Here is a 13,805-nt window from a genome sequence, read left to right as displayed (position 1 = left end):
TGGTGATCATTAGGGCGGGCTTTGGCCGAGACGATCTGGGGATGCTTGGGCCGTTCTTTGTCCGTGACGCCTTCGTTTCGATGGTTGGATGGTTAGATGGTTGCCAGACTTTGATGACATGCTTGATCGCGGCCGTTGAAAGTGAGGATGATGATGATGTGGGCGTAGTCGTTTCGATCATGAAGCGTGGAGAGTGCAGAGGTAGTAATCCGCCCCTTTTTTGTTAGGGCCTACCTGAGTTGCCAATTGTTACTATATGACGATCAATAGCTGGGTAGCTGGGTAGCAGCCAACCACAAGCCCGATTCTTACTTCTACTTATCAAGCCGCGTCGATGGACGCCAACGTCCCAAGTCATGTCATGACGACGGGTTGAACTCTCGCCATCAACGTAAAGTGCCATGCCCCCAAGTGGGCCTAGGGTTACACTCAGCAAAATGCGGGGGTGGAGACCTTGGTGTTGGCGGGGGGCGCCAAGAACGACTCGGAATTGTCCATGACTTGGGAAAAGCTCACGAACCAAGTCAGGCTGATTATTTTTGGGAAGATGCTCTCTGCCCCGTTACGTCCTTTTCACTTTTCGTGCCACTCTGTTGCTACTAGTAGCTGTGAAGCCAATTCATTGGTGTGAGAATCAAAATTTCTCCTACTACCCTTTTAACAGTCGATTCCCAGTGTTCATGCTCTTTCCGTTGATTGAAAACACTCTTGCCTCCGAAAGAAAGCAGATCAACTTGTGTGCCCTTACAAGCCATCCTCAAAGTCCCCTAAATCCCCGAAGCGCAAGTGCGCATCGGCTGTTTTCCAATGGCGAGCTCAAGGCAGGTGCTGGTTACACACCATGCCCTGGGCCTTTCAGTCCGAGCTGCCCACTCCAATTGGCATACGTGTTGGGGCTTCTTGACAAGGGGTAACTGCGTCTAGGCAGCCAGAAATATACGCATGTTTCTTAGGTTGTTTGCCGTGGCCTAAGGTCTAGCTTGACGATGCAAGACAGCTTGAAGGCGCAAATCCCACTCAACGTCAACAAGACAAACAAATACTGTCCGAACAGGCACAGATCTAATCATTGCTGACGGCATATCATCAACGTCCGCCACACGCCGTCCAGCGCAGCCGTCACAATGACGACGAAAAAGATATTCGTAATTCTCGGTACGCACATAACCTACCTTGCCCACCCAGGCTTGATTGACCCGTAAACTGATTCCGAGCATAGAAAACAACCCCGAGGTCATGAACGCCCTTGCCGCCAAGCTAGGGCTGTCGCCGGACCTTGCCTTCTACGACGTGTGGTCGCTGGACGAGCCGTCTCTGCTCGCCCACATTCCACGGCCGGCTCACGCACTGCTCGTCATCGTGCCCCTGACCGACGCGTGGAACCAGGAGCGCGAGCGCGAGGACGTGGCCGACTATAGCTACTACTACGACAAGGAGGGCGACGGCAGCGGCAGCGAGCACAAGCAGCCACCGCCAGTCATTTGGTTCAAGCAGACGATCGGCGAGGCTTGCGGGTCCATTGGCATGCTGCACTGCGCCATCAACGGGGCAGCCGCGCAGTTCATCGTCCCCAGCAGCGCCCTCGACAAGATCCGCACCGACGCGCTGCCGCTGGCCATGGACGACCGCGCCCAGATGCTCTACGACAGCCAGCCCTTCGAGGACGCCCACGCTTCGGTGGCCGCAATGGGCGACACGGTGGCGCCGCCAGTCGGTGTTAACGGCGTGCACACCGGCCAGCACTTTATCGCCTTTGTCAAGGGCGACGACGGCCACCTGTGGGAGCTGGAGGGGTCCAGGAGAGGCCCCATAGACCGCGGCCAGCTCGCCGAGGACGAGGACGTCTTGAGCCCGAGGGCCCTCGAGCTCGGCCTGAAGCGCATCATCAAGCTGGACCAGGACGCGGGCAGCAAGGATCTGCGCTTCAGCTGCACTGCTCTTGCGCCGCGAGGAGAGAGCTAGGTGTCCAGCTTGATTGACTTTTTGCTTTTCTTGGAGAGGAGAGAGCGGTGGATTTTAGGTTGATACTACCGGAAGCTAGACGAGGTATTCTGGGCCACAGGCTACAGTACATTTAAATCTCTGTTTCTCTCCTCCCTCCATCGCCTGCCGTGTTCAAGCTGCTGTTCTGTTACAAGCTCAGACGTGGGCTTCCAGCCTGATCTGTTGGTATTGGGCTACATGATCCCCCCTAAACTCCTACCCCTACCAAAGCCCACCGCCTCCCGCAACTGACTTCATCCTCGACCCGTACGGATACCCCCATCATCTACCCTGACGCCCCCAGCACGGGTGGCTCATGTTCCAGATTGGCTGGTCGATCGTGCTCCACTAGCCCACGCAAGCCCCGGAACTGCACCACATTTGGTCATTATGATTCACAGGCAAACCAAAGAGCAACGGGGTGAGGGCTCACATGTAGAATAAACAAAAGAGCAAGAAAACAAGCGCCCAGGTCCCGGCCATGCAGAACATGCAAGAAAGCTCCCCTTTCAGCTTCGGTTCCCTGGCTTGTCTCGGCCTGGTCTTGATTTCGCGCGCCGCTTTGTCGAGCTTCTTCTCTGGAACCGGCCCCGCGCGTGGGCTGTCCTGCGCTAGGAACACGACATGGTGAGCGCTTTTCCGCCCGGCGCTCTGCTCGTACCCGTGCCCCTGCACGTTGGTGGGCGATATCGTCTGCGATGGGGGCGAGTTATATCGCCCGTCGACGTATTGTGAGCCTCCACCGCCGTATGCCTCGGCCGCGGGGCCAAAGACGTGGCGGTGGGGAGCTATTGCAGGCGGCGAGGTGTGAGAGACGGTGGACGGCCCTGCGATGGCGGCGCTGCTGCTGTGGCGGCGGGCCCCGACGTTCCATCGCGGGCTGGGAGTCATGGGGATCGGCTCCAGTTCTTGGAGGTCGAGGCCGGGCGACTCTACGCTGTCGGGCGTCACGCTGGTAGTGGCCGATGTCTGGGGCGGTGGGCTCCGCGGCGCTGACGACAGTCTGTCGTCGTTGCCCATGTCTGCCGTCCTGGACGGCCTTGGCCTTGACCGTGACCGTGACCGTGACCGTGACCGCGACATGTGGCGGGGCATGGCGTCTCTGTCGCCGACGGCCTACTCGCTCTCCCGACACGGCGGAGCCTGTTTCACAGGCGGATCTGACAAGGGGAGGGAGTATTGAAGTTGAGGAATGTGCCCATTGGTGTGTGCCTGAGATAGGGTCGTGCCTAGTCGGAGAACGGGAAAGCCCAACTCGTTCCGAGTCTTGTGGCTGACCTTTGCCAGGCGACCACGGCAAGAACACAGGCACGTGCGTACTCAAACACGCCTTCCTCGTCTTCTCTCTACAAAACTCTATGAAGGCAGAAGCAGGTGCCTTCTGTGAATATCATTTGACCATTCATGCTGCCTAGGCCCAAATTTCCCTCGAATGGCAAGCATGCTTGCCCCCTGTTTCGTTTGCGCCTATCCATTCAATTGGCTTCTAAAGATCACGACCAAGACACAAGCCCAGTCTCACTATTCATTCTCAATGACGTCTTGTCATCGCAATTGAAACTTTGAGTCGCAGCTGTTTGGGAATGCAGATGTCTCGTTTACGTGGAGGCTAGTTGCCCCTTTTATATTGCCGCATTCTTGGTCCAACTTCACGACTTGGAGCCTCTTTGCGTTTCGACATTCCTATACAACCAAGGCTTTATAGAATATGTCTACCGTCTGCTGTCTTGCAGCGCTTTGGTGATTCAGGGGCATGCCTCACTGAAGACAACAAGACACTGGACGGGAACTGAGTTGGACAATCTCAATCTCGTCTCTTCGCATCTCGATACTGAATAGCGCCGAGAATGACACCGAGCCTTGGAAGCCTGCGATCGAGGTTAGTCGAGGCGAAGAAACATGGAGATGTCGAATCACTTGGACCGGATCTTGACACGGCTATAAGATAGCAGGATCCAGTCGTCAACGGCAAGTTTATAGGCATCATCCAAACAAGCCACGGCCACTTTAGAGCCCACTCGAACGCAGCCAACTTGTCTTGTTTTACCAAAGTCACCTAAGCCATTCTTCAACATGAAGACTGTTACTCCCACCCTCCTCCAGCTGTGCCTGATCGGCGGCGCCCTCGCGGTGCCGATGCAGGACGGCATGCAAGGCCAGGACGCCCAGGACAAGCAGAACGGCCAGGCCACGCAGAATGGCCAGGACGGCAAGGACGACGCCGACTGGTGGTGGCCTCTCATCATCCCGCTCCCGAACATCCTCCCCCCGGCCCTGACCATCTCGATCCCTCGCCCAACAGTCACAACCCCGGCGATCACCGTCCCGAGCTCGCCCTCTATTACCATCCCGAGCCTGGGCCCCATCTACATCCCCGGCACGGGAACCATCCAGATCCCCGGGTTCCCACCCATCACCATCCCCGGGCTAGCCATTCCCGACCAGGGATCGTCTGGAGGCGACGGTGTTGCTGCAGAAGCCCAGAAGGTCTCGCGGGACATGGCCGCCTCCATTGCCCAGGATATGGCAGACCAGAACATGGCGGGCCAGGAGATTTCTTCCCAAGACATGCACATGCGCCGGGACGCTTCCAACATGCAGGACCTCCCCAGCTTGGCCGCCACTGTTCAAAACATGGCCAACCAGATTGGTAAGAAGAACCCAGCCCTTCTAACAGGATGGAGAGCTAACGGGGAGACACAGAGCAAATTGTAAAGGACTCTGGCAACGATGTCAACACTCTACTTGCCAACGTGGCCGGCCCCCTGGAGCAGTTCCACCAGACCCTCGTCAGCGTTGTCTCGCACCCCGACATCACCAGCGTGCTGGGCAACAGCGACGCTCTCGGTCTCAGCCCTCTGATTGACAGCGTCTCGACGGTGCTGCAGGCTCTTGTCCAGGTGGTGGAGAGTCTCCTGGCGCCCGGTGGTCTTCTCGGCGGCCTCCTCGGCAACAGCGGCGTCGGCGGCACCCTCGGCGGTGTCCTGGGCGCCCTCACCGGCACCGGCACTGGCGCCCCTGGGCTCCAGGGGGTCCTCAAAAGCATTGCCGGCGTCACCAGCATCGTGCCCAACCTTCTTAGGCCCCTACTGAGCGCCGCCGGCAGCATCCTTCCCGGTGGACTGACCGGTCTTCTCGGCAAGATCGGTCTCTAAGCTTCTTCCGGGGCGAAGCTGGCGGTTGGCCTCGATGAGTTTCTTCAAAAATGGCTATAGCCGAGACGGGACCTGCGTAATGCAACGTTGTGATTTAGGATTGATTTTTTCCTAGCAAGTAATAGGTTATGCAAGACGACTTTTATGTTCTTTAGGGGAGAGGATGAAACGATTTATCTAGGGTTTAGGGTCTAATTTAGCTTCCCATCACATCCGGAACGCTTTTGCTGAAATTAATAAAGTCTGTATCTTGTGTCTTTGACCATTCTCCGGATCTGAACTCACTTGATTACCGTTTATGAGAAGCCACTTAAATTTCACTCTCCGCATTACAAAATACACATCCCATCCCACCACACATCCCATCCCACCACACATCCCATCCCACCACACATCCCAACTCTCACCGCACACCCATCAGTCCTTCCACCCGCTCCTGCGCGCATACCACTTGACAAGATAAACCAGCGCCAACAATACAGGCACCTCCACCAGCGGCCCGACCGTCGCAGCCAGCGCCTGGTCCGAGTTCGGCCCAAACGCCGCGACCGCCACCGCAATCGCCAGCTCGAAATTATTGCTCGCGGCGGTAAACCCCTGTGTGACCGCAAACGGGTAACGAAACCCCACGCGGCGCGCCCCGGCAAGCGTCGCCACAAACACGACACTGAAATACACGACCAGCGGCGCCGCCACGCGCACCACGCCGACGGCCTGCGCGGCGACCCGTGCGCCCTGGCTCGCGAACAGCACCGTGATGGTGAACAGCAGGCCTATGAGCGACCACGGCGCCGCCGCGCGCAGGAACACGGATTCGTACCGCTGCCGGCCGAGGACGCGGAGGAGGACGAGGCGGGTGAGCATGGCGGCACCGAGCGGGATGCCGAGGAATACGGCGACGCTGGTAGCCACGGTTGAGTAGGATATGTTGATGGAGGAAGAGGAGGAGGAGGAGGAGGAGGGCGGGCTGAAGACGCGCAGGAATAGCAGCGACACGGGCGCGAAGAGGACCATCTGCAGCAGCGAGTTGACGGCTACCAGGATCGCGCAGTAATCACCGTTGCCCCCTGCCTGTTTTTTGTGTGTCAGGGGTGTGTTTTGGGCAGGAGAAGAGGAAAAGGGGGAACGGACTAGGTTGTTCCAGATCAGCACCATTGCGATGCACCGCGCGACGCCGACGAGGATGAGTCCCTGCCGCAGCTCGGGCTTGTCGGGTAGGAAGGCCCATGATAGAGCGAGCTGGGGGGTGTTAGTGGTAGCTTCTTCTTTTACGCTTATCTGTGAAAATGGGAAGGGGAAGGGAAATGGAAAAAAGGGGTTCCTCGGGCGCGCGCACCATAACCAGCGGGGCGACGATCCAATTAGCAAGCACGCTGAAGCCGAGCTGCACCCAGATCTGGCGCTCGCGGAAGACGCGGTGCAGCGTCTCGTACTGGACCTTGCACAGGATGGGGTACATCATGACGAGCAGGCCGATGGCTGAGAGCGATTAGCTGGTTAGTTGGTAGGAGATGAAAAGAGTGAGCCGCACCGATGGGCAGCGAGACGCCGACAAAGGTGCCCTTCTGCAGCGCCGGGCCGACGTCCTTGACAAAGTTGCCCAGCAGGATCCCGAGCAGCATGGCCAGAAAGATCCACACGGCGAGGAAGCGGTCGAGGAAGGCCAGCGCGTGGAACGCCGACAGCCTGCCGCCGCCGCCGTCGCCGTCGGGCAGCACTTGGACGGAAACGGGCTCCTGTTTCATCTGGCTTTCGACATCGCCGTTTGCTGCTGGTTCTGTGCCGGCTAGCTTGTTGTCGCTGTTTTGGACATCTTGACTCTTGGGTTGTTGCTGGGGCTCGCCGAGAGACGCCATTTGTTTACACTTTACAGCTTTTGAAAAGGGGGGGCGGCTGGATGGCAGGGGCAGCAAGCAGGTGTCGGTTTGATGTCACGAAAAAAGAACAAGGCATAAACTAGAGACCCAAGCAATGATAATGTCAACGTAAAAGTCTAGAGTTGCTAAAGATACAATATCTCCATCTATCCCAACTTGATCGCTCTCTTTTCAGGGGAAGACGCCTCTCCCCGGGGAGCCAATCACAGGGGGGCAGTGACATGCTCTGGCTCCGTTCCCCGCCCGTGCGGCAGAAAAACACCAGCCAAGCCTGTGGAGGGAAAGCACGCTGTTCTAGCGCGAGAACCGCTAAAACGTCGGCGCTGAAAAGTGAAACGGGCTTGTCAATTTCGACTTCATGAATGCCTCTATTCCAGCCTCGGGTTCTCAGAGATTGAACAACCGAGATGCAGCGACGACGTCCCTGCCGGGATTCTCTTTGGGGATATCGGTAGATAACCAGAACACGTTGCATTTCTGGGCGCTTTCGTCGTCACGTCTTATCTATTTCCTTCTTGGTCGCTGCAGTCGAGTCGGGCCTCACTGTCGTGCTGCGTCAGGCGGGTGTTTGGGGCTCGGACGTTCCACCGCTGCAGCAGCCGTATAGGACGCCGGTCCCGCATACGGGCTGGCTTGCCGAGTTGCTGCTGCTGCTGCTACTATATTCAGTCGGGAAGGTTTAAGTCGGGTTTGTCATGCCGCGGGCGTTACTAAGGCTCTCAGCAACGGGAAGCAGGCTGCATGCTGCATTGCAGGCTGTACGGACCTAGACTCGAATGGATCCAGGCTCGGCGTGCAGCGGCGGCGGCGGCATGGCCTGCCGAGGTCGACCCACGTTCGGACCGGCAGGCCCCATATTTTGCATATTGCGGGCGGCATATTGTGTGAGGCTGTCGCAGTGTCTGATGACCCTGCATACCGACTTGGCACAGAACACGCCGCGAATGCTGAAAAGTCGTGCAACGTCTGGCGCAGAAAAGAAGCAGTCGTTACTAAGGCCCTGTGTTGCATTGGCGATAATGCCGCTGCTCTGCTGCGATAATGATACGTGTTGAGATTGACGTCGTCATCATTTTTTTTTTGCTTCCTCCCCAGCGAACCAAGGCATGGACGGAGACGGAGCTACCGCGCGCACCGCGCCTATACTACCTATTACCTCCCCGGGGTGGTTATACTACTTTGTTAGCTATACCGCGTCATGTTGACACACGACGACAGCCTCGGCTCGGTCATGTCCTCGCCGGGCTTCTTGGTTGGACAGAGACGGGTAGACAGGCACTGCAGCCAGTCTGACACTTTTCGTCGCATGCCAGCCAGTCCGAGTATAAAATATCCGAGATGCCCTCCGGACTTGTCGACTCATAGCCAAGCCATCCAGCCATGAGCAGTCGAGAGCCGACAGTCGACAGTCAACAGTGACTTACATCCATTGCTCTCAAGCTTCGATAGCGGGGGCATTGATAGGCCTCCAGCCCAGCATGTCTTGCCCATTCCACCACCCCTCGTCCCCTCCTGCCAAGCCCCAAGGGGAACACCCCCCAAAGGCCGATGCCGACGCCGACGCCGACGCCGACGCGGGCGAGGGTGAGCCCATCCCGCACCCGCCCGAGAAATGGCTCGTCGGCAACATCCAGGAGCTAGACCCGTCCTTTGCCGTCAGCTCCTTCTGGCGCCTCGCCGAAATCTACGGCCCCATCTTCTCCCTCAATCTCGTCTCGCGCAAAGTAGTCATTGTATCCAACTTCGAGCTCATCAACGAGGTCTGCGACGACTCTCGCTTCGAAAAGTTTGTCAGCGGTCCGCAGGAGAGCGTCCGCGTTTTTGTCAAGAATGGTATGTCGTTGCCCCCTGACCGACATAACACTGGCATGCCAACGCCTACCCTTGAACAGGCCTGTTTACTTCCTATGGCGACGAAGAGGTACACCCCTTACAAGCCCAAACTGTGTCCGCTTGATGACAGCCAGCGCTGACACGCGTGAACGCAGGAATGGGGCATTGCGCACCGGACGCTGCTGCCCGTCTTTGGGCCCATCCACGTGCGGCAGATGTTCTCGCAGATGATGGACATACTGTCCCAGATGGTCTTCCGCTGGGATCGCTTCGGCCCTGACAACCGCATAAACTGCACCGACGAATTCACCCGGTGAGCTCCAGACAAGAAAAAGAGGCCGAGACAGCGTCTAACATGATTCTAGGCTCGCGTTCGACGTGATCGGTCTCTGTGCATTCAACTTCCGCTTCAACGCCTTCTACGGCGACGACATCCCGCTGTTCGCCAAGCAGATGGCCGAGACGCTCGTCGAGGCCGGCAAGCGGTCGAGCCGCCTGTCCATCGAGAACCAGCTGCGCTTCCAGAGCAAGAACCACATGATGGACAACATCCACGCCATGTGGAAGGTGTGCGACGACATCGTGGCCGAGCGTAAGGCGAATCCCCGCCCAGACGTCAACGACATCCTCAACGTCATGCTCCACGCCAAAGACCCCGTCACCGGCAAGGGCTTTACCGACGAGAACATTCGCTACCAGATGGCGACCTTCCTGGTGAGCCCCTCGAGGCAGATACAGATGGCCTGATATTCTACTGACCACGTGTTGATTCTCAGGTCGCCGGCCACGACACATCGGCAGGCACGCTGAACTTTCTGTGGTACAACCTGCTGCACCACCCTAAAGCGCTGCAGAAGTGCTACGCCGAGGTCGACGCCGTGCTGGGCGACCGGCCGCTCGAGCTTGATGACGTGCCCAAGCTCGAGTACATCGAGGCGTCGATCCGAGAGACGCTGCGGTACCTGGGGCCGATCCCAGCCCTCACTCGCCACGCCAAGGGCGGCAAGACGGTGCTGCTGGGCGGCAAGTACAAGGTCGGCCCTAGCGACGCCATCATCGTCAACCTCAAGGGCCTGCACCACGACCCGGCCGTCTGGGGCGACGACGTCGACGAGTTCAAGCCCGAGCGCTTCCTCGACGGCGGCTTCGAGCGCCTGCCCCCCAACGCCTGGCGGCCCTTCGGCACTGGCGTTCGGTCCTGCATCGGCCGCTACCTGGCCGAGCAGGAAATCACCATGGCCGTGGCCCTGATCCTGCAGCGCTTTGTCATTGAGGCGGCCGATCCCGACTACCAGCTGAGTAAGTTGCCCACAAACCAGGCCCCCTGAAAGCAAGAGGGACGGACAAGATTGCGTAGATACTGACGACATTTTGTGTGCCTCCGCAGAGGTCAAGCCGACACTGACCATCAAGCCGGACGGCTTCTTCATCAAGGCGCGCCGCCGCCCCGGCAAAGATCACCTGTTCACCTTCACCAGTGGGCCGGCCCCCCCAACACCCCAGCCAGCCACCGACAAGCCCGACACCAACAACAGCAGCGGCAAGCCCATGGCCATCTACTACGGCGGCAACACGGGGACGTGCAAATCGTTCGGCGAGGACCTGGAGACGGCGGCGCCCAACTACGGGCTGGCGGTGCCACTGCAGGTGCAGAGCCTGGACGACGCCGTCGAGAACCTGCCGCGCGACCGGCCCGTCGTCATCATCGCGTCGTCGTTCGAGGGCCTGCCCGCAGACAACGCGCGCAACTTTGTCGCGTGGCTCGAGGCCCGCGCCGCTGCACCCGGCAATTCGACTCTATTAAACGGCGTCGAGTACACCGTCTTCGGCGCGGGGAACCGCGACTGGGCTGCCACGTTCCACCGCGTGCCGCGGCTCATCGACGGGCTGCTCGAGCAGCTGGGCGCTACACGCCTATTTCCGGCCGGGTTTGTTGATGTTGGTCGTGATATTGTCGGGCCGTTTGAGGAGTGGAAGGCCGGTCTCTTTGCGCGGCTGCGCGAGGTTGGGGGTGTCACGGCTGCGGTTAAGACGGACGAGATGCGTGTGGATATCTCGCACCCTGATACGCCGTCGAAGCTCGCGGGCGAGCCTGTTTCGGAGGGCCTCGTGCTGGTGAATAAGGTCCTCGCTGAGCAGGGCGCCGGCCCCGAGAAGCGCCAGATAAACGTGCTGCTGCCGCCGGGGGTTGAGTATCGGAGTGGTGAGTCCTTGTCCTCCTTTACCCCTAAGTTACCCCTTTCCCCTGAGCTGGCTGCATGGACGCTGACTCATTGTTGCAGGCGACTACCTCGCCGTCCAGCCCTTCAACCCGCGAGAGTCGGTCGCCCGGGTGCTGAACCGGTTCGGGCTGCACCCCGACGACCTGGCCACGGTGACAGGCACCACCAAGGAGCACCTCAAGGTACGCTTCCCACGACCGCCAAAGCACCCACCCACTCAATGTCAACTAACCTTGCGATGTAAACAGTCACCCGCCAACAGCCCCGTATCCGTGTACGAGCTGATCAGCACGCGCGTCGAGCTGGCTACGCCGGCGTCGCAGCGGCAGGTCGCCACACTCGCCAGCCTGTCGCAGGGCGCCGACGTAGAGCGCCTCGGCGCGCTGGCCTCGGACGACGCGCTCTACAGCAAGGAAGTGCTCGGCAAGCGCTTCTCCACCATCGACCTGCTCGAGGACTTCCCGTCTTGCGCCCTCTCCTTCGCTAGCTACCTCGACATGCTCTCGCCACTGGCGCCGCGGCAGTACTCCATCTCGTCGTCGCCGCTGGCGCAGCAGGCCGTGCCCGCCGCCTCGACCACTTTCTCCTCCACCACCACATCCCCTCAGGACAAAGCCAGCCTGACCGCGACACTGACGTACGACGTCTACTCCGGCCCGTCCCTCAGCCACCCATCGGTCCACTTCCGCGGCGTCGCATCCAGCTACCTCGCCTCCTTACTCCCAGGATCCCGCCTGCGCTGCTTCGTACGCGGCACCAACGCGGCGGCCAAGTTCCGGCTGCCGGCGGACCCGACGGCGCCGGTGATCATGGTGGCCGCCGGCACGGGCATCGCGCCGATGCGCGCCTTCATCCAGGACCGCGCGGCCATCGCGGCCGCGCGCCCCGGCGGCGCGCGGGCTGTCCTCGGCCCCGCGTTTCTGTATTACGGCTGCCGCGACCATGCGTCGGATTTCTTGTATGCCGACGAGCTCGCCGCGTGGCAGGCGCAGGGCGTCGTCAAGGTCCGCGTGGCGTTTTCGAGGAACCCTCCCCCTCTTTCCCTAGGATCTGATGGTGATGATGAGGGCCAGCAGTACGCGCACGGCCACGTCGACGAGCTGCTGTGGCGCGACCGCGATGTGTTGAGGCCGCTGTTCCGTGATCATGCGGATGCGCGCATCCTTGTTTGTGGTAGTGCGGCGAGGCTCGGCCGCACGACGGCCGAGACGTGTCTCAAGATCTACCAGGAGGCGCACCCGGACCAGACGCGCGCGCAGGCTGAGGTGTGGCTGCAGCGGCAGAAGGAGGATAGGTATGTTAGCGATGTTTTTGGCTAGGGGGTTGTCGTGTTTTTGTCTTTGTTGCTTGGATTGGGTTCTCTCTCTTCTATCTTCTGTCTTGTGTCTTTGGGGGGAGGTGGAATAGGGGTTGGTTTGGGAGGGTGTTGGAATAGGGTTTGGTGGCATGGTAATGTGAGATGACAGGGTGGTTCGGGAGGAATACTTGAAAACGAGGCAGACCTGGGGTTACTATGGATAGAATTGACAGTAACGCGCACTTGAATTTTCTTGGTCTGCCACGTCGTCTAAGTTGCATGTGCCCGTTTTCTTGTTGAATAAAAGACTATCTCCTATTTCTGCCAAGTCGTCGATAAAAGTAAGGATATGACAATATTATCAACTCTGAGTTATCAAGTCTCAAAATGCCAGACATGCAAAAACAAGCACACACACAAAGAGACAGACACAGGAGCAAAGAGGGAGAGATGGACTCAAAAAAAGAAAAGCTGATCCGTCACCTACAGGATTCGCACCTGTGCGTCCGAAGACACGACTCCGCCAAAGTGACTTTTTTTGTCTTGCTTGTTTGGTGCAAGAGGGCGGTCTCCACTGGTTCATGTGCTGCGGAGCTTGACCCCTAGCTTTTGGCTTTTGAGGACCTGATGTTTGTTTGTTGCGTTGCTCGCAGGGCATATTTTTCAAGATTGTATATAGACATCCAAACATAATGCTTAATTGTGTTCATTTTTATGTATGAAGAGTGATGTATATATGCATTTCACTTCGGTGATAGATCTAACTGTGGAAATCGCTCCAAGAGTAGACGCAATAAAACAAAACAAATATATAAATATACCTGTCAGAATGTGCATCTTTAGTTACGCAGACGTACCTCTGATATTTCTATTGCCGGCATGGCTAATGCTCCAGTGCATCCAGGACGACGATTTGTTGACTCTACCGTCCCGAGCCGGCGATGTTCTGCACTGCACCACACGTCTTGGCAGCGCCCCCTTTCCCCCTTTTCGGCACGTCCCTAGTGGCGCTTACAGTACTTCAACTCCACAAGGCAGCGCGTCAACGCATCGACGGCGCCAGGGTCTACTGCGTATTCTAGTCTTGTTGGTTCAGACGAGCCCGTCTGTCAGTCAGCAGCGGCGCTTGATTTTTTTCGTTTTTGCCTTGTTCAGACGACATGGCAGTACGCACACAGAGAACATTACGCATTGTTGAGCGCGGCACGTAGACGACGAGGCTGGCGTCGATAGTAATAAGCCGCTGCATCCTGACACGACACGGCAGCACAGGAGGCGTCCGCATCTGAGATATACATGCTGCCCTTTTTTTTGTGCTGTCGCGACTGGTGCACGCCACGGAGAGATAGGTAAGTGAGTCTGTCTGGGATAGGCCACAGATAGCGGCAGGGCGTCCCCCTCTCGTCTGCCCGGACCCCCGAGGTTGTGTCTGCACTCT

General features: G+C 58.5%; 5 protein-coding genes across 5 annotated transcripts; 3 read left to right on the top strand and 2 right to left on the bottom strand.

The window, feature by feature from the left end:
• Window positions 1-1,124: 1,124 nt before the first annotated feature.
• B0T26DRAFT_669906 (ubiquitin carboxyl-terminal hydrolase-like protein isozyme L3) lies at window positions 1,125-1,962 on the top strand (the record flags this gene model as incomplete). The annotated part of the gene is made up of 2 exons (XM_060439118.1): window positions 1,125-1,155; window positions 1,220-1,962. 2 exons carry the CDS (start codon window positions 1,125-1,127, stop codon window positions 1,960-1,962), a joined length of 774 nt encoding a protein of 257 aa, XP_060302378.1.
• Window positions 1,963-2,009: 47 nt separating this feature from the next.
• On the bottom strand, window positions 2,010-3,078 carry B0T26DRAFT_866763 (uncharacterized protein; the record flags this gene model as incomplete). The annotated part of the gene is made up of 1 exon (XM_060447825.1): window positions 2,010-3,078. One exon carries the CDS (start codon window positions 3,076-3,078, stop codon window positions 2,413-2,415), a length of 666 nt encoding a protein of 221 aa, XP_060302377.1. The 3' UTR covers window positions 2,010-2,412.
• Window positions 3,079-4,056: 978 nt separating this feature from the next.
• B0T26DRAFT_745534 (uncharacterized protein) lies at window positions 4,057-5,138 on the top strand (the record flags this gene model as incomplete). Its single annotated transcript, XM_060444571.1, has 2 exons — window positions 4,057-4,633; window positions 4,687-5,138. 2 exons carry the CDS (start codon window positions 4,057-4,059, stop codon window positions 5,136-5,138), a joined length of 1,029 nt encoding a protein of 342 aa, XP_060302376.1.
• A 417-nt stretch (window positions 5,139-5,555) lies between these two features.
• Window positions 5,556-6,883, bottom strand: B0T26DRAFT_634370 (sodium bile acid symporter family-domain-containing protein; the record flags this gene model as incomplete). Its single annotated transcript, XM_060436625.1, has 4 exons — window positions 5,556-6,209; window positions 6,270-6,377; window positions 6,475-6,617; window positions 6,670-6,883. The coding sequence occupies 4 exons, from the start codon at window positions 6,881-6,883 to the stop codon at window positions 5,556-5,558; spliced, it is 1,119 nt and encodes a 372-aa protein (XP_060302375.1).
• A 1,610-nt stretch (window positions 6,884-8,493) lies between these two features.
• On the top strand, window positions 8,494-12,389 carry B0T26DRAFT_633010 (cytochrome P450; the record flags this gene model as incomplete). Its single annotated transcript, XM_060436500.1, has 8 exons — window positions 8,494-8,848; window positions 8,908-8,936; window positions 9,004-9,161; window positions 9,214-9,562; window positions 9,625-10,147; window positions 10,236-11,051; window positions 11,131-11,252; window positions 11,319-12,389. 8 exons carry the CDS (start codon window positions 8,494-8,496, stop codon window positions 12,387-12,389), a joined length of 3,423 nt encoding a protein of 1,140 aa, XP_060302374.1.
• Window positions 12,390-13,805: the final 1,416 nt, after the last annotated feature.

Source organism: Lasiosphaeria miniovina (assembly GCF_030549165.1).
Source record: "Lasiosphaeria miniovina strain SMH2392-1A chromosome Unknown B0T26scaffold_1, whole genome shotgun sequence".
In the NCBI taxonomy this organism is placed as follows: domain Eukaryota; kingdom Fungi; phylum Ascomycota; class Sordariomycetes; order Sordariales; family Lasiosphaeriaceae; genus Lasiosphaeria; species Lasiosphaeria miniovina.
This window is presented reverse-complemented; position numbering and strand designations above follow the sequence as displayed.